The 25,558-nt window shown below is 38.7% G+C and overlaps 1 protein-coding gene across 1 annotated transcript in view; it reads right to left on the bottom strand.

Annotated features, from left to right (window-relative positions):
- Positions 1–25,558, bottom strand: part of DIAPH2 (diaphanous related formin 2) — a 924,489-nt gene that overhangs the window by 687,627 nt on the left and 211,304 nt on the right. The window contains exons 6-9 of the mRNA XM_036270453.1: positions 18,103–18,177; positions 17,953–18,022; positions 15,576–15,712; positions 13,506–13,614 (exon numbers count right to left, since the gene is read on the bottom strand). Coding sequence (XP_036126346.1) covers positions 13,506–13,614; positions 15,576–15,712; positions 17,953–18,022; positions 18,103–18,177 — 391 coding nt within the window. The remainder of the gene's footprint in view (positions 1–13,505; positions 13,615–15,575; positions 15,713–17,952; positions 18,023–18,102; positions 18,178–25,558) is intronic.

The raw sequence follows: 25,558 nt of genomic DNA, 5'->3' as shown, positions 1-25,558 counted from the left end.
TTAAACAGGCAACAGTGATAATGTAGAGAAATCATTACATTGCTTTATACTCTTTCTATCCTATTATTGGGATGGATTTGCACAAAATTTAGAGTATTAATATATATGATTAAGATGAATTAATTGCTTATGTATAAAAATGAATTAAGTGAATTACGATCAACTAGAAGGCACTGTGATACCATACTAATGTGCATGCATGATGGAGTAAATATAAGGGTTTCTTTTCAAGTGAAGGTGATTCATTAATTATACTGACACTGAAAATGGGTTTCGCTTTTCTTACCTTCTGATATTGAGGCTCTCTACTATAAAAGGGGAATTATTTTCTGGTAATAGCAAGCTAAAAGGGAATCAACAAAATGCTAATTGCCAGGTGTTCCATACATTATTCGTGAACAGCATCTTTAGACAATGCCACTCAAGTTTAAGGCAACTGGCGAATAGTTGAAGTGAAGAGCTGCACATTTACACTGATTATTTTGTTAAAGTATGTGATGAGTGCTCAAAGAGCTGACTGCAGGAGGACTCCTGGAAAATACCAGATTTAGTAAAGAGGTCAAGTATATATGGAGGAGAACACAGAGACATCAATAGTTAGTATGGGCTCTACTCTATGTGCTTCATGTACCCAAGACACGAGGGGCTCTTCTGGGCAGGGACCATGACCTGTTTTTTCCCCTCTTTGGTTCCCCACCAACAAATCCAGCTATACCTGAATATACCTGCTCCTGGGTGTACCACAGGGACCCCAGGCTGACCAGGTAACTCCCCTACTCTCCAAGCCTCCTTTCCTCCTATGAGCAACAACTAATCTCCTGAGGCTGCCAAGATTAAATGAGCATAGAGACCAAATTACAGAGTTGGCAAACTACGGACCATGGGCCAACTGCACCCGACAGGTCTAATCTGGTGTGATACCTGCTTGTACCAATAAAGTTTTATTGACTCACAAAAAATATTATGGAGAAAAACATTAGCAAAAAAATATATTTCAAATGTATTTTGACTTTTATTATAATTATTTTTTCAAGTAGAGAGAAAATATGTCAGATAAGGGGTTAATTTCCAAAATATATAGAGTTCTCATACAACTCAACAAAAAGAAGACAAAGAATCCAATTAAAAAATGGGCAGAGGACCTAAACAGACACCTCTCCAAACAGGACATACAAATGGCCAAGAGACATATGAAGAAATGCTCAACATCACTAATCATCAGAGAGATGCAAATTAAAACAACAATGAGGTATCACCTCACACCTGTCAGAATGGCTGCCATCAACAAATCATCAAACAACAAGTGTTGGCGAGGGTGTGGAGAAAAGGGGACTCTAATACACTGCTGGTGGGAATGCAGACTGGTGCAGCCGCTATGGAAAACAACATGGTGTTACCCAAAAAAATTAAAAATGGATTTGTCATTTGACCCAGTGATCCCACTTCTAGGAATATACCCTAAGAAGCCTGAAACACCAATCAGAAAGAATACGTGTACCCCCATGTTTGTAGCAGCACTATTTACAATAGCTAAGATCTGGAAACAGCCCAAGTGTCCATCAGTAGACAAATGGATAAAAAAGCTGTGGTACATATACACAATGGAGTACTATGCAGCTGTAAGAAAGAAAGATCTCTTATCCTTTGAGACGACATGGAGGGGCCTGGAGAGTATTATCCTAAGCAAAACAAGCCAAACAGAGAAAGACAGGTATCATATGATCTCACTTATTTGTGGAATATAATGAACATAATAGTCTGAGGAATGGGGTAGTCCCAGAGACGTGAAAGTGGGGTACAGACTGACAGTCCCCAGAAGAGGGGGTGGTGGGGAGAGATAAACCACAGAACTTATATGCATGTATGCATGAACAATGGACATGGACAACAAAGCTGAGGACAGGGTGGGGAGGGGGGAAGAGGGAATCAGTGGGAGAAAAAGGAGAAACATCTGTAACAAAAATAATTTAAAATAGAAGTAGAGAGAAAAGATTAAAAGGCATACTGCTTTTATTTTTATATCTATATTTATGCATTTAAGATGTTTCTGTGGGAAATTAGCTCATTTACCACACATCCAGGTTCAAAAATCAAAAGTTACATGTTTTAAAGGGGAAGACTGGGGTTGTCTCTAACATTACTACATATCTAATTGACAATTTAGCAATGTAGTCTAATTCCTACGAATGCTCAAATGTCAAGTGAAAACACTTACACAAATGACTAAATATACTTGGAATTACTTTAAAAGATGTATCAGATAAAGTATTATGCTTCTGCCTTAATAGATTACATAACCCTCCTATTTACAATTTAAAAATGCTGAAGTCTTCATAGTTACAATAAGCTGAGATATGAGTTTGCATATTCTGCATGACCATTGCTATATTATTACTGTATTTGCTTGAATGATCCTTGTTATGTTACAACTATGACCTGACTGAACAAGCCAAAGTACATGTCCAATCCAAAATTAATAGAGAGAAAAGTTGCCATCTGCCAGGATTGTTTTTGCCAGAAGAAATTCCAGCTTAATGGCTTGTATTAATACCCTACAAGTAAAGAGAACACTTCCATAAGAAACAAGTTAATGAGTCTTAGAATTGTGCCTTTATACAAATAAAAGTATTTAGATCAGGAGATGATAAACATAGTAAAAGTCAATGAAATTAATGAATGTTATCAACATCAAAATAACTTCACATTTAATAAGATAAATGCTGCAATGCTATGAAATACTTTACATATAATGTGTGAATATATAACTATAAAAAAGAAGCTGCATCCATTGACTATAGTATTAAATAATTAGGAGACACTGAATTCAGTAGTTAAACAGGTAATGGCAATGGTTTATCTGTGTACTATTTATTGTTTATCAAATTCTAATAGATATCTAATCACAAATAACATAAGATGAATAATCAAACTACAATGTCATTTTACAACATAATCTGCTAAAGTAATGCTCTTTTACAGAGATATATATATTGCAAAAATGTAGAGAACAATAGTCATCTTAATTCTCTTCATTCCTTTATACTACTACACAATTACTGCCCTTTTAACAGGATGAGAGCAAAAAATTGGCCCTATTTATAACTACAAAATTAAACAGTAAAAATGTAATTAGATAAATTATAAAATTTAATTAGAAAATATTATTAATTGTAAACATGAAATATCCATTAGGTGGATTCTGAATTTATAGATAAAAAGAAAACTCCAAGCTATTATCATTATCTTTATTATTATTATTTAGTTACCAGACAATATTAGTGCTTTACATAACTCACCGTCTAATCTCATCCTCATAAAAATCATACAAGGTAAGTATTGCTATTGTCCTTATTTCACAGATGATGAAGCTGAGGCTCAAAGCAGATAAATAACTTACACAAGGTCATACAGCAAGAAGAAAACTCATGATTCTAAACCATATCACTGGAAATATAGAATAACTCCCTGCACAGTCCAGATGCCTCATAAACTCCCCTCATAGATTCATACAAGAAAAGATTTTAAGGATAGGTAAGATAATAAAATTTAACTAGTGCATCATGTTTAATACACTTGGAATATCTAACTTTGGAATTATAGTTTAATTAGAAAAACATACAATTTTTTTAACAAGCTGTTATCTAGTATATAAAATGGTTATGTCAATTATAACTCAATGTTAAAAATTAAATGGTTATCATAACATATAATGGAATGCAAAATTTTTTTAAAAGAAAGGTAGAAGATGGTTCCTGAAATGTGTTATATTCCACTTTCTGTATATATCGTAAACAGTGAAGTATGGGCAGTATCCCATCATCCAAAACAATGGTCTCTCACTCTCCTCTACTTACTGCCATGCCACTCCTAACTTAGCACACATGCGCACGCGCACACACACATACGTACACACATGTACGTACACACGCACGCGTGCGCATACACACACACACACAGGAGCTGTGCTGCTCTGCTGCCCTATAGGGAGCCATGAGTCACAATTTAAATTTAACTTAATTACAATTCAATAAAATTAATAATCCAGTTGTTCAAGCGCCACCTGTGGCTAGTGGCAACCAAAATGGACGGCCCAAACACAGAATCCTGCAGAAAGTTTCCATGGATAGCATTCTGCTGGAGACTTGAAAAAAAAAAAGGTTTCTGGCCTCAACTCTAAAACCTAAGCTCCCAAGGAGCACCAAACAAAATAATGCAAGTTTCAAAACTGGTACTCCACTTTCAAGGATATAAATCTTTAAGAGCATGACTGAACCTCTCAATTTATTTTACACACACACACACACACACACACACACACACACACACATATATTCAATTCCAGAGCTAGAAATTAAAGAATCATGGAATTTTAAAGCTGGTGAGAACATACAATATTTTGGTCTAATATGCTCACTTAAAGGTAAAGAAAGTGAAGACCTAGAAAAGATTAATTTGCCCAAGATCATATAAGTACTAATAAACCACAAAGACTGGACTGGAACTCAGGCCTCATAACTTTTAGTGTTGGGTTCTTTCTGCTGCCCTGCAATGCATAGATCGGGCATTGCTGAACAGCATTTCTCCTTGTACTAGAGAAAGAAAACCAAGTGCCCCTGAACTGAATATCACCAAGTCCATTATGCAGACTCCTCCTGTTGCTTAGTTTCCTTATAATGGCTTTAAGTTCAACACGGTCTGCTGTATCTATTTGTTTTCAATAGAGCTTCCATGATCATCAAAATTTAAAAATCACAGGAAACCAGTGAATTTTCTCCATTATTAATAAATACGCTAGGCTCAGACCACAATTCTGATTTTAAACCAGTAAAAACAAATAGTTTGTGTATTTACATTTTTATTTAGTAATCTCCTTACATCATAAGGAGATTTCTATAGGATATCTATATTAGCTATTGAACAGATGCATAAATATATATAGATAAAAACCACCAACTTTGTGCATGTGATAAAACATCCAGTAATTTGTGCTACAAATAATTATATACTAAACTGAATTACTATCAGATTTTTCTACCATATTATGATCCTTCCTTTACTGTAATAGTATATTGTCTTTCTATAATAATCACCTGCATTCTTTGATCACAGGATACTGTTATCTTCATTCTGGGGGATGGGGTGGGGTATAGAGAATGGAATATCACCAAAAAAAACTGTAAACTTTCTAAAGGCAAGGCTCTTTATTTCTTTGGGGTTTTCTGTGTAACACCCAACTGTCCCCAATAAATTGGTTAAAATATAATGGGTAAATAATGTTTAAGTATTTCAAATTTTATTGGCATGAGAGATATCATGACAAAAAGAAATTGCATTCAGTTTCTCACCTATGTGGTAGAAAGGGGAAATGTTTGAACAGGAAACATCTTCACAAGAATTACTGGGAAGATGCTAGAACGTTTTATTTATTTGAACGTATCAGCTCTGAAAACTATACAAACATCTACCAGTGTGACGACAATTCACAGAGCCATGGGGTACAATAACTGCCCCCTCCAGGGCTCTCTCTCACAGAGTATCCATACTGCCATTAGTTGTGACAAACTGTGCTCTTAAAATTTTATTGACACTGTCACACATTTGACCTTATTAAGTTCTTTGTAGACATTAACAAGGTCTTTCTTTATCCTAGGCCAGCAGGAGTTAGGAAAAAAGATGGTTTAAGTCGAAATAAGTACCAACCAAGAAACATACAAATGTACAGAGCCGGTTCATTAAGTCAAGAGATGGAAAAGGATTACAGGCAGGACAAAACCATGAACAAAGGTACGGAGGCAGAGGCATGAAACAGCATAAAATGTTCAGGAAGCTGAGCACAGCATGACTAGACCAAAGAGTTTTGTAGAAGAGGAGCAAAATAGGAGGCTGGAGAGACAGCAGCAAGCAGTCGGTGACGGAGCAGTTTGTGTGGACGAGGACTCGGCTGTAATCCTAGAGGCCACGGGAAGGCTTTGCGGGATTTTAAGCAGTGACATAGCAGAAACTGCGCTTTAGAAGTATAACTTGGCGGAAGATGGTTTGAAAGGGGCTAGCATGAAGGGCAGACGATATTTAAGTCCAGGGAAATGAAGAAAGCATGCCCTGAAACAAAGAGGCGGCAGCGGGGGTAGAGGATGAGGCCAACCATACGAAGGAAGAGAAGTAAAACACTAAGGAAGTAGGATTGGTAGAACACGGTGACTGAAGGAATGGTGGACAAAACAGGAGGAGATCTGAGATGATTATTACATTTCTGGTTTAGGCTGCTTGGTGGATTATACTCGGTTTAACCAGGATTGGGAACACAAGAGAAAGGCAGGTTAAGGCTGGAGAGCTGGCTGGAGTAGGAAGAAGGATGAAGAAGAGGAACGTATGCACAGTTAAGGACGATACTGAATGTGAAACCCAGTCAAGGGGCCACTGAAATACGGTGTCTGTGAGTCAGGAGGAATTTAGAAAAAAGACTGCAGAGAGATCCATCACATGGAAGTGTTAGCTACAGTCATAAGGATGGCTGCCTAAGGACACTGTACTGAATGAGCAGAGCACAGGACGCAAGGGCTTAGGACCAAGCTATAGGAATCAGTATGTTTAAAGGCCAAGCATAGAGACAGGAGGTTTTATTGATTGATTTATTTGTTTGTTTGTTTGTTTATTTATTTATGAATCCTCAACCAAGGATATTTTCCCACTGATTTTTAGATGGAGCAGAAGGCAGGGAGGGAGGGAGGGAGAGAGATCCATGTGATGTGAGAGAGACGCATCAATTGGTTGCCTCCCACATGACTCCAACTGGCTCCCACATGACTCCAAGTGGGGCCAGGGATGGAACCTGCAACGCAGGTACGTGCCCTTAGCCGGAAATCGAACCTGTGAACCTCTGGTATGCAGGCCAACACCCTAACCATGAGCCAAACTGACCAGGGTGAGACAGGAGATTTTAAATGCAACATAAGGCCAAAGGAGACCTAGGAGAGCTTAGTATCATAGAAGTCGAAGGAGAAGAGAGCTACGATACAGGAGAGATCACATAGTGTCCAATCACGCAGGAGAAGCCAATATAACTTGAAAAATGACTGCATTGTACAAACACCTTTATACAATCCCCCCATTGTATTCATTCTACTTTTAAAATGGTAATAGTATAGCCTGGCCGGTGTGGCTCAGTGGTTGAGCATTGACCCATGCACCAAGAGGTCGCCGGTTCGATTCCCTGTCAGGGCACATGCCCAGGTTGTGGGCCCGATCCCCAGTGGGGGGCGTGCAGGAGGCAGCCAATCAATGTTTTCTCATCAATGTTTCTATCTCTCTCCCCCTTCCTTTCTCTCTAAAATCAATAAAGAAAAATATTTAAAATGGTAATAATATAAAACTGTCAGTAAGTAGAACGAGTTTAAGTAATATCGGGCACTCATTCAACACAATATTTAACGTACGTATTTCTTATTCCCAAATTTTCTCCTTATTCATAAGCTGCAGCGTCATGTTGTATTATAAATGTTCCTCTATTGACACATGATAAATGATTTATCCAAAGCTACTTCCTCATATGTGATGGTATGAGTGCACTAACAGCTAATTTACAAGTAAGCTTCGAGTAAAATCTCAACACTTGAGAACCACTGTGGAAAGATTCAAGCTACAAAGGATCAGTACCTATATCTGATGGTCTGTCCAGTAAAGCATCATGTGTTTTTGCCTCAAACTATTTCTGAAATAAATTATGTAATTGCCACTTTTTCTGAATCCTCACCTGAGGATATGTTTACTGATTTGAGAGAGGGAGGGAGGAAGAAAGGGAGAGAAGAAAGGAGGGAAGGAAACGGGGGGAGAGAAAGAAACGCTGATGTGAGAGAGAAACATCAATCAGTTGCCTCCCGTATGCACCCCAACGGGAAATCGAACCCACAACCTAGGTATGTGCCCTGACTGGGAACTGAACCCACAACCTTTTGGTGTAGGGACGATGTTCCAATCAACTGAGCCACCTGGCCAGGACTGCCACATTCTTAAACAAAATATCCTAAATATAACTGATTTTCTTGCTCACTCGGGGACATGATGAAATATGTGAGTTAGTGAGCTGTGATATAACGAAGAGATACACTCACGAGCCATTGAGGGGTTTAGTGCTACTTGCTCTGACACCAAATGAAACCAAATGTTATAATTTTTGCACTCTAGTTCCAGTCTTTTATTATGTTTCTAGCTCACCCTCCCTTGCTTAGTCTGTCAGCTGTCACTTCTTGATCATCTCAGTGCACCTGTCTGAAATAAACCTTCTTCCAGCCTCCCAAGCTGTGCTTCTAGTCTGCTGTGGACAGAAAACAGATCACCGGGTCACTCAGGCACCACAGAACGAAAGAGCTACCAGGCTCTGATTAAAGGCCAAAAGGTCTTTGTTGTCATACGGCTAACCTGATGGATTTGGTGACATTTTGCAGGCTGCTCAGATTGTTTTATTTTATTTTAGTTGTATTTCTTTTTTGGCTCTCAGTTATATTCCAAAATGATCAATCTCTCCAATAGGTAAAGTCAGGATAAGTGAACCTATTACACATCAGTGAAGTGCACATTTACTGCTGTGTTTTTGTGTACCACGTCTAATGACAACATGCACAAATTTTTTATTATTACTTTTGGCATGTTAGAAAACATTTTTAAAATGTATTAAATCACGCTAAGTGCGCTTCTCCACACAGCAACTGAAAGACATTAAGACATGGCACCTCTCAGACTAACAGCAGCCTGCAAAGACCGGGCTCTTTTTCTAATACATCATTGGAGGTTAACTATACTACTCTGTCTTTCCATAAACAACTATTATTAACACTCAGTGTGCCCTAGCTCTTCCTGCTGGGCTATGCAAAAAATGGTTTCAACTGTCTGTTGATATTACTTCACTCTGTCTTCTTTTGTGAAGTGACTGGCAGACTACTCTGGCCTCAATTTTACCTACTGAAGTCCTTCTCCTGTGTCCCATTCTACCATAATACTAGCTCCTATGTATCCTTCAAGGCCTAGTTAAAGCATCACCTCCTCAATGAAGCCTCCCTAGATTTATGCAGGACATACCTAAATGTACATTCCTTTGTGCTCCCATTAAACTTTTCCAGGAAGACCCAGCCGGTGTGGCTCAGTAGTTGAGCATCAACTGATGAACCAAGAGGCCGCTGGTGTGATTCCCGGTCAGGGCACATGCCCAGGTTGTGGGCCGGATCTCCAGTGGGGGGCATGCAGGAGGCGGCCAATCGAAGTTCTCTCTCATCGATGTTTCTCTCTCTCTCTCTAAAATTAATAAAGAAAATATATATATATATATATCTATAAACTTTTCCAGGAGGAAAGGGAAATGGGTATGAAAAGGTTGATATTTCAAGTTTTCTCCATTCTAAAATATTTGAGGACATTTAAAAGTCTACAGCATAGCCCTGGCTGGTTTGGCTCAGAGGTTAGAACATCGGCCTGTGGACCAAAGAGTCGTGGGTTCGATTCCAGTCAAGGACACATACCTCAGTTGCAGTTTATCCCCAGCCCTGGTCAGGGTCATGCGCGAGGCAACCAGTCCATGTATCTCTCTCACATCAATGTGTCTCTCTCTCTCTCCCTCTCTTGCTTCCACTCTATCTGAAGATAAACAGAAAAATGTCCTCAGGTGAGGATTTTAAAAAAAAGTGTACAGCATATTTGGCAAATACCAGGTTTAGTTTGGCTAAAACATATGGTACATTTGGGAGACTGACAAGCCTAGAGCTGGGGCCACACTGAAAAAGGTCATACATCATGGTTGGGCTCATCACCTTTATCAAGGTAGCAAAGTAATAAGCACAGCTTTCTAGGAATGCTACTATGTTAGAACTGGAGTTACTTTTTGAGGATAACGAACAACATTACAGAATATCTGTATGGTAGGGAAGACTATATCAGTATAGGGTACAAATTAAAAAATTGTTGGAATGTCTGGCCAGTGTGGCTCAGTGGTTGAGCATCGACCGATGCACCAAGAGGTCGCCAGGTTGTGGGCCCGATCCCCAGTGGGGGGCATGCAGTAGGCGGCCAGTCGATGTTCTCTCTCATCGATGTTTCTATCTCTCTCTCCCTCCCCTTTCCTCTCTCTCTCTCTCAAAAAATCAATAAAGAAAAAAGTGTTGGAATAACATTGGTGGAAGAAGATAAAGGCTAGGTTAGAGAGACTGGGTTGGATTCATAGTCTGTTCTGTAAGTCTTGATGAATGATTGCATGCAAGGACAAAAAAGGATTTAGTCTTGAGGGAAATGAAAGATTAGGTAGACGATGATAACTACTGAATCTAAAATGAGAAAGACGTGAAGAAGAGTAGACCTCTTTGGGGGGTGGGGGATCAGGTTAAGGGGAAGAGAGAGTGAGCTCAGGAGGTACTACGTAGTGGTTGAGGACATGCGCTCTGGAGCCAGGAACCTGCCAACCTAGGCTTTGCCTCCTATTCACTTTGTGACCCTGAGCAAATTATGTAACCTCTGTGAGTCTCAGTGTACTCATGTATAACATAGGAATACTACTTCACTATCTTTTACTGATTTCTATCATATTTCTCTGTATCAAAATATATTAAACATTTTACATACAAAAACAAATAAGTAAAATAAAATAAAATAGGAATACTACTACTCTCTCTCATAGAATTGCTGTGAAGTTTAAAGATGAGGCAACATAAGTAAAGTATTCAGAACACTGGCGCGTGGCTTATAAATGCTATTTCCTTTCTTATTTTTATGATGTTCCCCAGACATCTAGTTAGGCAATTAGACATGTAGGTTTGAACAGAGAGAGAGAGATGAGCTGGACTTATAAATCCGGGGAATCACTAGGACCTAGGGGATGTTAAAGCTATGAAAGCAATTAAGAACATTCATGAGAAAAATAAAATATGTGTGTGTACATATACGTGTATATGAATATATATGTGTGTGTATATGTATATGCACATAGGTATATATATATAAAAATGGTAATAGAAGAGGACCAAGGACAGAGCATGGAGAACAAAATACTCAAGAAGAAAAAAACACATGAAGAGGACAGAGAAAGTGCAGTTTTAAAGGTGGGCAAAGACCAAGGAGGGAGCGGTGCCTGAGAACCAAGGGCAGCCCCATTTCAAGGCGGAAGGAGATGCCAAGTGATCAGGGTTGGGAACAGGCCGTCGGGTTTTGAAATTAGAGGATCACTGCCGACCTTTTTGTGAACTGCAAAAACAGCTGAGTTGTGAAAGGTAATTTAGGAAACAGAAAAAACAAGTATCGATGATGCTTTTTGAGATTTAAACTCTAAAATGAAAACGGATGATGAGAGGCTAGTTCAGGGATAAGTAGGATCAAAAGAAGGCGTTGTAGTAGGAGGGAAACTTGAGAATGCTACTTAGCTGAAGGGAAGTCAATGAAGGGAGAGTATATGAAGATACGTGATTTACTGTCTTATCTATTTTGTGAAGTATGAAGATAATGAAAATCCTATCACAAGTATAAAATTTTACTTTAAAGATGAGCTAGAAAACCTCTGTGAGAAGTTAATAACCTATTTTAAATCGCACAAAAGAAAAAAAGGTATATAGTTGTTATTTAAAAATATAATTAGTCCTGTATTTTAACAGAATTACTTCCTAAGACTGTAATAACATTTTGAGAAGTCTCAGGACACAGCCGAAATAGAAAAGTCATTCTGTTAAAATACAGCACTAATTATATTTTTTTTTAAACAACAGATTTGAACCTGTTTTTCATTCTGCAGCATTCTGAATATATTTTTGAACTTTTAGATGATATTTTTTCATTCACATGAAATAGTCCAAATAAACAAACCCACTTCACAATTCTTGTGAGAGTAATAGTCCCTGTATATAACAAATTACTAATTACTGTAGCGCATTAAAATGAGAAATTTCAAATTGTGACTTGCATATATTGGCATCTATAGTAAGTATTCAACAATTTCGTGAATGCCTAGCAAGGTGTCTATGATTCTTCCATATGTTTACTTGTTAACAACTTGCCATTTTAGCATTCCATTCAGCCTAGCTTCCTGAAGGCTGGAAAATGTTATTCCTTTCTTATCATTTGGGGTGAACTACTCTATGGCAGAGGTGTCATTTTAAAGGTCAGACAATTCAGTCTATCAGTGTTGACATCACAAGGACCTGGCTTCAGATCATACCTCTACCCCGCAACAGCTGTATGATTTTCAATGAGTGATGTAATGAAAACTTTCAATGTATCTAAAACACCTAATTCCTCCTAAACAAACTTTGCGAGACAAGTCCAAACCCCTACATATGACTGAAAGACAAAGAAATTTAGTTAGGTAAGCCAGAGACAGGAGAAAAAATATTTCAAGAAGTCATCTAAAAAGATAGTTTTCAAACCTTTCAGTAGAAATATTACCTTTGATTGAGATACATTTTATAATAAGAAGTGTGTTGTGAACAGAAAAACACCGAAAGTAAACACTTCGATTATTTTTAAAAACATTAATACCCTGGACATAAAAGGCACACCTTAAAATTGTATCCAAACTGCTCATTAAAGTTGGAATAGAACTAACAGTGAACACATTTCCTTAAATATTGGGCGAGAGATTACAGCTTCGTAACACTGTAGTGTTCTCTGTGGACAAGCCAGTTATCTATGTGCCATAGCTTCAAACTCTGGTGAAAAAAGATACCAATATTTCATAATACAATAAAAAGAGGAAAAGAAAATGCTTGTTTTACATCGGGTAAGAAATGTTAATATTTAAACACTCACTACTAAGTAATAGTACCTACACAGCTGGGTTGTTTGAGAATTCAATCATGTAACAGATGTAAACTGAAATGTTTAGGCCAGGATCTCACGCTGCACTGTAAGTATGGTCAATGAATATGAGTTTGCACCAGTTAAGAACTAAGTTATTGTTCATAAAATGCATAATTTCCTAAAATCATCTAACAAAAGATACTGAGTTCTGTCATTTTCTAACGAAAACATTTAGGCTGGGTCTACCCAGGGCTAACAGATAAACGTTGTCCTAAGAGTTGCCCTTCAATCCTCAATATTCTGGTGAGTCAGACTTCTGAATGCTGCATGTATGGCACAAAGAGAGATGCGTTTAGGTTTCTTAAATTTCTACAAGCCCACAGACATCACTAACTCTTGTTAGGATAACGACATTGGCTGAACTGCTTGCCCTCTTGCTCTGGTTATTGCTAAGGCCTTAACGTCTGCAGTCTATTGCATTAATTACAAAATTTCTACCCACATATTAATAATGATCATCATAATCACATTTATAATACTTCAAAGTACTTTTTCTCATTTTAAACACATTGATATTCTCACAAACAAAACTCCTAGCTTTTATGAACAACCAAGCCACAGGAAGAATTTCATTTTTATGTTTCATTCAATTTAAGTGTTAGCTCAAATGGAGTTAGTGTCATACAAAATGAGCGCTCTAAATATAACCATAGAAGCAATTTAAGACAAAGTAAACTCACCTGTAATTGCAAAGCTTCATCATTTTCTAATCCTTCCACAATTGGTGAAAATCGTTCTCTGTTATTTCTTTCTGCTGCTGCAGTTATAGCCCCTAAAAGTTTCTCTAGTCTAGAGAGAGAAAAAAAAAAAAAAAAGGAATGAGAAATACATCTCACGTACACATTGAAAATATGGGTTTTCTCTTTCAGATTTCCCTGTTTTCTTTTTGGTGACTGATCATTATATAGACCATCACAATTAAATAACTGTTCCTTTCCACATATTTCAACACGTCAACTACTGATTGCATTAAATAATTTTAGGGTATCAAAATGAAAATTCAACATAAAAATCTTGAGGAAAATATTTTTTCTGGGTGACACTTTTCAAAAGATACTTAATCGGGAAACACTGAAATGTAAAATTTCAGGTTTTGATATTTCGTGTAACATATTAATATCCCTTCAACCCTAAATGGCATCTATAATTATTAAAAGTTCTTCCATACAGACTGACAACCTTCAGAAGAGGGGGTGGTGGGGGAAGAGATAAACCACAGAACTTATATGCATCTATGCATGACCAATGGACATGGACAACAAAGCCAGGGACGGGGCGGGGGGGATGGGGAGGAGGGTGTCAATGGGGGAAAAAAGGAGAAACATCTGTAACAAAAGTAAAATTAAAAAAAAAAAAAAATTCTTCCAGTGTAACCCGACTACTTTTTAAAAAATTATTTATAAGAGTTTATTTGAGACAAACTGATGACATACGCTGGGAAGGGAGACCTCAAGTGCTCTCCTGATTGTAATTTTATAATAAAGTGCTGGAAAGAGTTAAAAGTTTTAAAAGAACTTAAAAACATTAATGTTCTTTTAAAATGGAACAACAACAACAAAACCACTACCTAAAAGAGAAAGCCTAGCTAATTAGAGAAGCATCTATAATTTCCTAGCACAAGAAACTTAAGTTACCTGAACAAAATAATGAAGACTATCTCTGTACAGTGCCTGAATCAAATTAAATTCTATGTAGTATACTACTCTTTCAAAACTGTATCTGAAAATATAATTAAATCGTAAGTATAGCAGGATAGGTTGTATTATATGAATTAAGTATTGAAAAATCTACTTGACTAGAAAAATATTTCTTACTCATGTGTAAACAAAATTTTCAATAAAACCTAAGGAAACCTTACCTTTGCAAATATTATCTCATTTACAGTGTGTTCTCACTGAGATAAGATTTAATGCTATATGATAATATTTTTGTTTAGTGTTTGTCTTTTGGCTTTGGAGGACACTAGCCAGCACTAAGCAACATCTCATTTTATTCTAGCAGGTATAGAAAAGTCAACATATTAGAATATTCAAAATATTTGTATAGCCCTGTTCTGATTCAAACTGAAATTACTGCCGGCACACACAGTGTTTCGATGAAACATCCTGGTCCATGTCCTTAGCAGGTATTTATTTCATTCTTTATCAAAATAGTTTCTGAGTCAATATTATTTCCATAAGAAGAAACGATCTAATGCATGGTCTGCAACAACTTGCTGAAACGGGCACTTTTACATGCACTTTGAAAAATCACCAACAGCCTTTGAGTTCTTTCTTTTTCACAGGTTAGTTCATTTTGGTATCTAGTTAATTCAGTTAGATAAAGAAGTCAAATTTTGTGATGTGCATATGTGTATAGGGTGTGTGCACAGAGGTAGGTGTGTGTAGGTGTGTGTGTGTGTGTGTGTGTTCTGTGTTGTGTGTGTATTTAGCCAATATTACTCTCTGATTTTTTCCCCTATATTTCTTGTAATTGATTTACCTTCAGCTAGACAAAATTCTGTTCATTCACTTTGAATCCAACTTTGAGGAATTTCCTATTAGGATTCTATCTGTTCAAACCTATTTTTTCCCAAAGAATCAAAAAAAGCTAAAATGCAAATAGATAAGATAAAAATGTTACTAATTTCTTCCTAAAATTTCATATTATTTGTATGCAAGTTATCTAAATAAACAGAACACAAGTAGGACTTGTTAATTTCGCAAGTGTCATTTTTCATGCAGTTAATATAACAGCACAGCAATACTTACATGTTTTCTTCGCCAACGATGCAAATAGCAGAAAGAATTTTTACTATTTCAGTCATCATGTTGGGTTGTTTGGGGTCAATTGCTCTTGCCAATAGTAAAAGACTTCTTTCATCTCCTAGAATCCTTTCCAATCCAAACTTGAAAAAAAAGAAAGAAAAGATTTTTCATTCAAAATGTCTTTGGAACATATCTTTAATTTAAAAAAAAAAAAAACAAAAACTTACAATGATTTTCTAAAAACCCATACCTCCACCATGAGGTTCTGCCTAATTATATGAATGTTATTGAAACAAGCAGTTATTTCTCTTTGTTTTTTATTTGAAGTGACTGTATCTTGGAGTTTGGGGCCCTTGATCCGATATGATCTCCATTAGCCTGCCTAAAAATTCCATGAAGATTTGGGGGAAATATGGGAACAATCAGTATTTCTTCAACAAAGAAGAGTGTGTAAAGCACATACTGGTACGATTTTCAAAAGTAATTCTACTTATGTCACTGGATCTCCCTGGAGATATCTGAAATTCATGGTTAAATTCTCCAATATGTTTGTATGGAAAATTAAGTTGAACAAAAGGGTAAAATGTTGACAGGTTCCTCGTGTACTATATGCCAGGTAAAGCAACGAACCTCTGTACAGATTTTTCTACACCTTCTGTTATTCTCCCCTGCTCAGGCAGCTGAGCTGCTATGAACACAAAGAAATGGCACCTGGATTTCAGTCAGTGTCACATTCAAGTAGGCAGAGGAGACTCCACTTTCATTTATTTTCTAGTCTTGAGTATGTGTGTGCAAGTGCGCATTGTGAGAATGAATAGCTAAAGAAATTTTAAAGAAAGCCCCAAACTTGGGTTTTCACTACATTAAGAAGGTAATATTTTCTTTGCTCTTTGTCCCACAAAGTATTTCTCAGATTTCTCATGAAATACATCTGGGTCTTTTTACAGTCTAATAGTGAAATCTGACAACATTTCATCGGAGCAAAATTGCCATTTCAAGCTAACCTTTAGTTAAGTACCAAGCATATGAAGATTTTCATGGTTGCTAATGTAACTTCTAAAAGAATTCATGGGGAAAAATAGCTGAAGCTCTTAAATGTGACTTTACCGGAGGTCGAAATAAATAAGGAAATACACAGAAAAAAAAAAAAAAAGGAAATGGATGAGACAAGATATAAAGGAAGCAAAGAAAACAGAAGGGAAATGTATGCATAAAGATGGCCAGTAGATAATAAATAGTAAGAAAAAGAAGTGAAAAACTGAAACGGAGAGATAGATTACCATGCAATTACCAAACTTAAAATAACAACTGTAAAAATCAATTAGACTGAGAGTGAAGTCATTTACATTTTCGAATTTCCACTTATTGTTGAAAAGTATTTTGTAATATACTGAAAGCAAAAATGAAGCTATGAGTAATGATGAAAAACCATAAATCTAAACTGCAGAGCAATATTACAGCAGAGGAAGTTAAGAAGCAATGGGTGGCTTTTTATGATCCTATTCTGACATGCACTGTGTAAGGAAAAAGAGTTTTTGAAGCAGGTAATATAAACTCCTTGGGGCCAACACATTTGATGTTTAAGTCATTTCAGATGACAGTTTGATTCTTTGATTATGACAATTTATTGCAACATGAAATGGAGACATCACTGTATATTTTTATTTTGAATGCAGGCTTTAGGTCTACTTCACATGCCTATAATGTAAAAGATCCACCATTCATTCATGTTCTGAGCCCCTATGTGCAATAAAGGGAATTATGTAATTAGTGAATTAGGCAGTGGTATTTTACCAACAGAGCAAATCATTTCTAAGACAGTAACAAAATAGCTTATAGAAAACATAAGTATAACTCCATAACCTATGCAAAGACTACTTTTAGAAGAAAAACCCTTGTCTAGATTATTTCATTGAGTCCCTCATAATGTAGAAAAAAACCCACTATTTTCCAGAAATGTCTTTTACATATGTTAACTGACATTAATTGAACATAAAAGAAAGAGAAATCTTAACTATATAATGTTCTTGGCACACAAGTCAAACCATGGCTTTGAATTTTCCTTTTCAAAGGAATAAAAACACTAAGAAAATGGTATTCAACATATGACATTTAAATTTTCCTACTACCATAAAAGAAAAAAAGGTATTATCTAATTTGGGAACAAGACATATGTTTACATGATGGTAAAAACTTACCAATAAATATTATGTGAAGCAAAATATATTTTAAATACAATTTCAATGAAACATGATGATTTGCATCATAAAGACCCTTTTGTAAACTAAATAAGCACACACTATTCTGTCTGTTTCCTACTTTCCTACTGTTGAGCAAGTTCTCACCTTTTGTGACAGAGGCAGAAATAAACACTAGTTACCTTATTATTCATAAATGCTTTGAGGCACTGAATAAGTTTATACTGATTCTTCTTGTCGATATTTTCTTGCCTGAATAAAAGAAAAAAAAAAACATATTATGCTGTGCTTAAACATTTCCCCTTTGGTGATTTGTTCATGTTTATTCTTACTGTTTCTTGTCCAGAAGTTTTTCCAGCACATCCAATAAGAGTCCAAGACCTTCATGGCCAAAGTTGTTAACCCAGCTAGGAAATAAACAAACCAAAAAAAGAAGTATAAGTACGGTTGTATATTGAAAACAGGAAGTCTCTAAAATGAAATTTTGATTTTCATCCTATCTTTATATTGCTTATCATTCTGTTTCCTACTCCAACTGCATCAAGCATCCCGTGAGGATGACTCAAGATCTTTACCTCAACCTCAGGCTTCTCTTCACATTTCAGATGCCCAACCTGCCTTTGTGCTTTCGCCAGCAACACAAACCTAAACCTGAATTTGTAAACCAAACCTACATTCCTGTGTCGCTGCTTCCCTAAATCAACTCCCCTTCCGTTCTTCCATATTCTGTGAACACTCCCACTGTCCTTTTAATCAATTCAGTCTTGAAATACTGGCATAATTTTTGATCCCCCATCTCTTTGACCTTTGCATTTGTTCTTTCTATTTATTCAATAAATATTGATTGAGTGCCTGTGAAATCCCAGCATGAATCAGGGGTGGGGGACGTCTGCCTAACATCACAGCCTCACCAAATTAGCCTGATCAAATACAGGAGGCTAATTTTTAGGTTTATAATTTCATATGGCCCATGAGTGATGTTATAAATATCCAAATGGCCCTTGGCAGAAAAAAGGTTCCCTACCCCTGCTAGGTGATAGAGATATACTAAGCCCTTGTCCTCATATAGTGTACTGTCTCAAAAAAGGGAGACAGGTGATAAGCAGATTAATATATAATAAAATGTCACTGCTCTGTTGCTATGAATGGAATAAGGAGTGACAGCATGTTATTTTTTTTAATGGATTTATTTATTTATTTTTATCCTCACTCGAGGACATTTTTGCATTTATCTTCAGATAGACCAGGAGGGAGGGAGGGTGGGAGAGAGGGGGAGGGAGGGAGAGAGGGGGAGGGAGGGAGGGAGAGAGAGAGAGAGAGAGAAAGAGATAGAGAGAGAGAGAGAGAGAGAGAGAAACATGGATGTGAGAGAGACACATCAACTGGCTGCCACCCACACGACCCCAACCGGAGCTGGGGACAAACTGCAACCGAGGTACGTGCCCTTAGCAGGAACCAAACCCAGGACTCTCTGGTCCGCGGGCCAACGTGTAGAGCTTCGTTTGATTTTTGTTGTCCGGTCCTGAAAATTCTACTTCCAGAATGACTCGCACACATGCCCGGGCCTCCTTTCCACTGTCTCTGCTACCGTTCCAGTTTAGCCCTAGTTATCTTAATAAGCCAGGAGCCTCCCAACTAAGGTCTCTGCGGCTTCGTTTGTTCTTTTCCTCATTTCACAAAATCCAGAACTTGATTGAACTTCACCTGTCTTCTTTGCAAACTTTTCCTCCGGACTGCCTAACACATTTCAAATCCTGATTCTGATCTGGTGTCAACCTGCCTTTACAGCCTCAGGCCTTATCCCACGTGTTCCAGTAAAAATCAGAGAAACTCTCTCTCCTACAGTCCTGCCTCCCCGGTATTAGTTCATTTCTGTTTCTTTCCAGAGGGCAACCCCAACTCCATCTCTCCAAACCCTTTAAGTCTCAAAGTGTCTGTCAATTCCCCCACTAATGTTTTTGTCCCCAAAGGTCTTCCATGCAAATATGAGTTCTTTTTCCTTTGAACATCCATGTATCTTTATCCCTTACTCCTTGATAATGTGATTTTTGTCACACATGTCTTACACACCTTTCTGGATTAAAAGTTTTCTGAAGACAGTTATATTATCTCATTTATCTTTCTGTCTTTCATAATACTTAGCAGAGTAGCTTACATATAGTCAACATTAAATAAGTATTTGCTAGTTCAAATTTAAGTAAACATACTGACTTGTGTGATTAAGAGAATCAGTAGTCTCATATTACACAAGAACTTCACAAATGTAAATTAATATATAGGAGATTCATATGAAGCAAAAATTAAAATCTATACCTATTTAAACCATGACTATATTTCTATTTCACACTCTTTAAAGTACATTTTATGTCTACCCAAGGTAAGGTTTATCAACAAACTAGAGACCTAAATTTCTAAGAGAATATCAGGAAGAAACATCAGATCACTGAAAAGATATTTTAAAAATAGCTCAAATATTCAAAACCAATCACATCCACAATATATATGAAAGCTCATTTTAAACAAATTCTGCTTTAATTTTCAGAGTGAAAATGAAAAAAAATCAATATGGCATTGTGATGATAATTGGCAGCCTGCTACTATTCAATTGAGGCATGTAATCAACCAGTACAATGAGCTATTTTCTCTAAAGACTCTTGATAATCAGTGGGGTAGTGGTGAAAGGATAAAAGGACATCAGCTCTGAGCATAATATAGTGTATTTAATCTATCACAGAGAGCAATCAGCAGATATTATAGCACAATGTACCCTATAGCAACCTTAAAATAATAGAAATTCTGACCAAATTTTATATACACAGCCCTCAGATCCACGTTGGCATTTGGGAAGGATAAAATCATTTCTGATTTCCTTGAATTTAACACTTACAAATTGTTTTTAAGTTTCTAAATTTTACTCTTTTTTTTTTTAAACCTAGTGCTATTAAAATTATTAGGATTGAGGGGGGTGTCTGCGGGGTAAAGGCAGAAACATCTGTAACAAAACTTAATTTTAAAAAGTATTAGGGTTATTTCTTCCTGAATCTAGGAATTGTTTGATACAAGAGCATGATTTATATCTAGATGTTCACTTGAATTTAGTCACCCACCTACACACCCCAGACTGCTTCAAACTGTACAGTTTATGGCACTTTGATTTCATTCAGTGAAAAGTACTATTGGTCTGAAAAAAATAGGATACAGTCACAAAACTGAAGTGTGAGGAGAAGGGCCTGTATTACAAACTAAGCAGTGAAAAGTTTCTTTGTTTTTTTTTCCTTTATTGATTTGAGAGAGAGAGGAAGTGAGAGAGAGAGAGAGAAACATCGATGAGAGAGAACATCGATTGGCCGCCTCCTGCATGCCCCCCACTGAGGATCCAGCCCACAACCTGGGCATGTTTCCTGACCTGGAATCGAACCGGCGACCTCTTGGTCAACCACACCAGCTGAACAGGCAGTGAAAAGTTTTAACTGAGAATATTTTAGGCCAATGGGCAGAGGAGGACTAGTAAGAACCCTCAGAACTTTTAGAGAGTAAGAGGCCAAAAGGGGTCTGTTGCTAGGGGGATAAAATAATCATGATGTAGCATGAAGACACTCAAGAGGTTAAAAGAAAGGGGGGCAACTAGACATACCTTACCAGCACCATTTTTCTGTCTTTCAGGCATCAGACACTCTGTGGCCTCTGGCCAAACACTATTTTTTCTCTTTCTCTCCCCCTCCCCATGCCCCATAGCAGTTTGAAAACCAAATCTTGGCTACTATAGTTAGGCAGGGATTTTGATGCCATAACACGAGGAGCAAACATAAATCAGCATTCTCAAGGCGAGTGCCCCAAACCAGCAGCATCAACATCATCTGGGAACGCATTAGAAATGCAACTTCTTGGACCCCAGCCTAGACCCAAGGAATCAGTAACTCTGGGGGTGGGGCCCTGCAGTTTGTGGTTTAACCACTCCAGGTGATTCTGATGCCTGCTCGGTTTCAGAACCACTGATACAGGACGATGGTTTGCTAATCAGTGGAAAAACCTTTCTCAGGGAACAGGGGCTCAAAACTCAAGACTGCTTCTACACCCTCCCAACCATACTGAGCACCTCCACCTCCACAGGACAGAGATCCAGAATCCAGTCAAAGCAAGCATATTTGGTAAAATTTACAGAGCATGCAAATTTCAGCTCTGAGTTACTTAGTACTAACTGGAGTGTCTAGAAATATAAAAATACAGTTGAGGACTTGACTTAAAATCTGACTCCAAGACTGCAGATAAGGACAGATAAAGACATACATTTCCTGTAGTATCTCAACTCTGAAACCAGAAATTGCAATTTACCATGGTCCCTAAATTTATAAGAGGCATAAAAGAAGCCAGATAATAATGAACAAACAGAAGTAAAATTAGGGGAAGAGAATGGTCTCTCATAATTTCCATAACCACTCTGAAACACAAGGTGTTTTTGTTTTTTGTTTTTTATCATCACCCAAGGACATTTTTGCATTTATCTTCAGATAGAGCAGGAGGAAAAGAGGGAGGGAGACAGAGAAACATCGATTTGAGAGAGACACATAGACTGGTCGCCACCCACACGACCCCAACCGGGGCTGGGGACAAACTGAAACTGAGGTAGGTGTCCTTAGCAAGAACCGAACCCGGGACTCTCTGGTCGGCCAGCTGACGCTCTAACTGAGCAGTCAAACTGGCCAGTATTATTTTCTTCTTTTGGATGAACGATTTACATATAGTAAAATTCATCACTTTGACAAAGGAATAGTCATGCAACCCCAACACAAACAAGACATGCAACATTTTCCCTACTCCAAGCTCCCTGGCAACCACTTATCTGATTTGTGTCCCTTTCATTTTGCTGTCTCCAGAATGTCATCGGAAATTGAATCACACTGTGTGCAGGAATTAGTGTCTGGCTTCTTTCACATGTCATAAATATTATAATATTCAACAACTTGGTGGTCTATTCCTTTTTATTGTATGGGTTATACCACAATTTATTTGTACATTCATCTGTTAACGAACCTCTAGATCAGCGGTTCTCAACCTGTGGGTCGTGACCCCTTTGGGGATTGAACGACCCTTTCACAGGGGTCGCCTAAGACATAACAGTAGCAAAATGACAATTATGAAGTAGCAACAAAAATAATTTTATGGTTGGGGGTCACCCCAACCTGAGGAACTGTATTAAAGGGTCGCGGCATTAGGAAGGTTGAGAACCACTGCTAGATTGTTTCCAGGTTTTGGTGATGAATAAAGCTGCTACGAATATTCAATATTCGCACGTAAGTATTTGTGTAAGCACATGTTTTCATTTGCTTGGAAAAAAACAATTAGGGGTGGAACTGCTGAACCTTATGGTACATGTATGTTCATTTTTTTTTTTTTTTTTTTACAAAACTGCTTTCCAAAGTGGTATTCCCCTTCAGCAAAGTGTTTACAGTTCCAATTGCTCCAAATCCTTCCAGGCCCTTCATATTGTCAATCTTTTTAACTTGAGCCATTCTGAAAAGTGTTTTCAAACAAAGAAACTAAGAAGCAAAGTTGAGTAACTTGCCAAACATCACTCAACAAGTAAGTACTATTTCTAGGACTCACACCAAAGTCTCACTCCAACGCTCATGTTTATTTGAACCATTAGAAATTAATAACAGAAACAGTATCCAATTTTCCTAAACATAATAGCTCCACCAATAACTCATTGAATAAAAATCTCTGGTTGTTCAGAACTACATTGAACTAATAACTATATGTCTATGTTTAGACACAAAAATGTTTTGTGCTGACAGTTTACTTCATTCATTTAGGTGTGATAAGCACATTTCAATCCATGTGTCTATTATCTTTTAAAGTCCTAAACTTCATAAAAACCCTACCAAATACTGTTAAGAAAAGATATCTGGAAACTCCAACTAAAACTTCCAATCAAGATTTAGCCCGGCCAGTGTGGCTCAGTGGTTGAGCATCGACCGATGCACCAAGAGGTTGCTGGTTCGATTCCCGGTCAGGGCACATGCCCAGGTTGTGGGCCCGATCCCCAGTGGGGGGCGTGCAGAAGGTAGCCAATCAATGTTCTCTCTCATCGATGTTTCCATCTCTCTCCCTCTCCCTTCCTCTCTCTCTAAAAACTGATAAAGAAAAAATAAAAACTTTTTTTTAAAAAAAGCTATGGCTGTGGCTTGGCTTCCTGGCCAACTTGTCCTCAGGGAGAGCAAACAGGTGAGCAGGGGCAGGGGCAGGAGGGGCAGGGGCAGGGGCAGGAGGGGCAGGGGCAGGAGGGGCAGGGGCAGGAGGGGCAGGGGCAGGAGGGGCAGGGGCAGGAGCAGGAGGGGCAGGGGCAGGGGCAGGAGGAGGAGGGGCAGGGGCAGGAGGGGCAGGAGGGGCAGGGGCAGGGGCAGGAGGGGCAGGAGGGGCAGGAGGGGCAGGAGGGGCAGGGGCAGGAGGGGCAGGAGGGGCAGGAGGGGCAGGAGGGGCAGGGGCAGGAGGGGCAGGAGGGGCAGGAGGGGCAGGGGCAGGAGGGGCAGGAGGGGCAGGAGGGGCAGGGGCAGGAGGGGCAGGAGGGGCAGGGGCAGGAGGAGGGGCAGGAGGAGGAGCAGGGGCAGGGGCAGGAGGGGCAGGAGGGGCAGGCACAGGGGCAGGAGGGGCAGGGGCAGGAGGGGCAGGGGCAGGAGGGGCAGGAGGGGCAGGGGCAGGGGCAGGAGGGGCAGGAGGGGCAGGGGCAGGGGCAGGAGGGGCAGGGGCAGGAGGGGCAGGAGGGGCAGGAGCAGGAGGGGCAGGGGCAGGAGGAGCAGGGGCAGGGGCAGGATGGGCAGGGGCAGGGGCAGGAGGGGCAGGCACAGGGGCAGGCGGGGCAGGGGCAGGGGGAGGAGGAGCAGGGGCAGGGGCAGGAGGGGCAGGGGCAGGGGCAGGGGCAGGAGGGGCAGGAGGGGCAGGGGCAGGAGGGGCAGGGGCAGGAGGGGCAGGAGGGGCAGGGGCAGGCACAGGCTGGTAGAAGCTCCACTGCAGTTGCAACCTCATCTTCCTCCTGGGCAGGTCATTATTTTTAAAAGACCCACATGTTGATCACCATAATCAAAGGAAAGAAAATCTTATGTTTAATTAAAGGATCAGAGAATTCAATAAAAAATAAGGTTCTCCCCTCTGTGCCCAGGCCCTGTGGCTCAGTTGGTTGAATGCTGTCCGCTGCACCAAGAGGCCGCCAGTTGGATTCCCAATCAGGGCACATGCCCTGGTTGAAGGCTGGATCCCCAGTGGGGGCGTGAAGGAGGCGGCCAATCAATATTTCTCTCTCATCGATCTCTCTCCCTCTCCCTTCCTCTCTATCTAAAATCAATAAAAACATATTTTTAAAAACATTTCTCTCCTCTCTAGTTCTCTGGGGGAAAACAAAGTGAGGGAAACTCCATGAACGCACCTATTGAACAAGAGAATGAGAATCTGCTCCCTCACATATACATGTAAATGAAAACCCTTCAGAGTTTCCAAAAGCTTCAACCTTTCATCCATAAATTAGACTATGAATTCAGACTATGAATTATTTAGTTATAGTTCATGTAAATATAAATTAAAATCAAAGATAGAGTGGAAGTCAGTTTAGGACCCCATACACAATATAGATATAACAGAAAATAGGGACTGCATGTACATTTATGATTTGATTAGCTGAATTCACAACTATCTTTTAAAAGGGTTAAGGCTAAAATTAGAAAGTTCTATCCTGAGTCCTGTAAGCTGTAAAGGCAATTGGTCTCAGGTGCAGGAGGCCAATAATTAGTCATGTCA

The sequence above is a fragment of the Molossus molossus genome, unplaced genomic scaffold (genome assembly GCF_014108415.1).
Source record: "Molossus molossus isolate mMolMol1 unplaced genomic scaffold, mMolMol1.p scaffold_m16_p_2, whole genome shotgun sequence".
NCBI lineage: Eukaryota > Metazoa > Chordata > Mammalia > Chiroptera > Molossidae > Molossus > Molossus molossus.
This window is presented reverse-complemented; position numbering and strand designations above follow the sequence as displayed.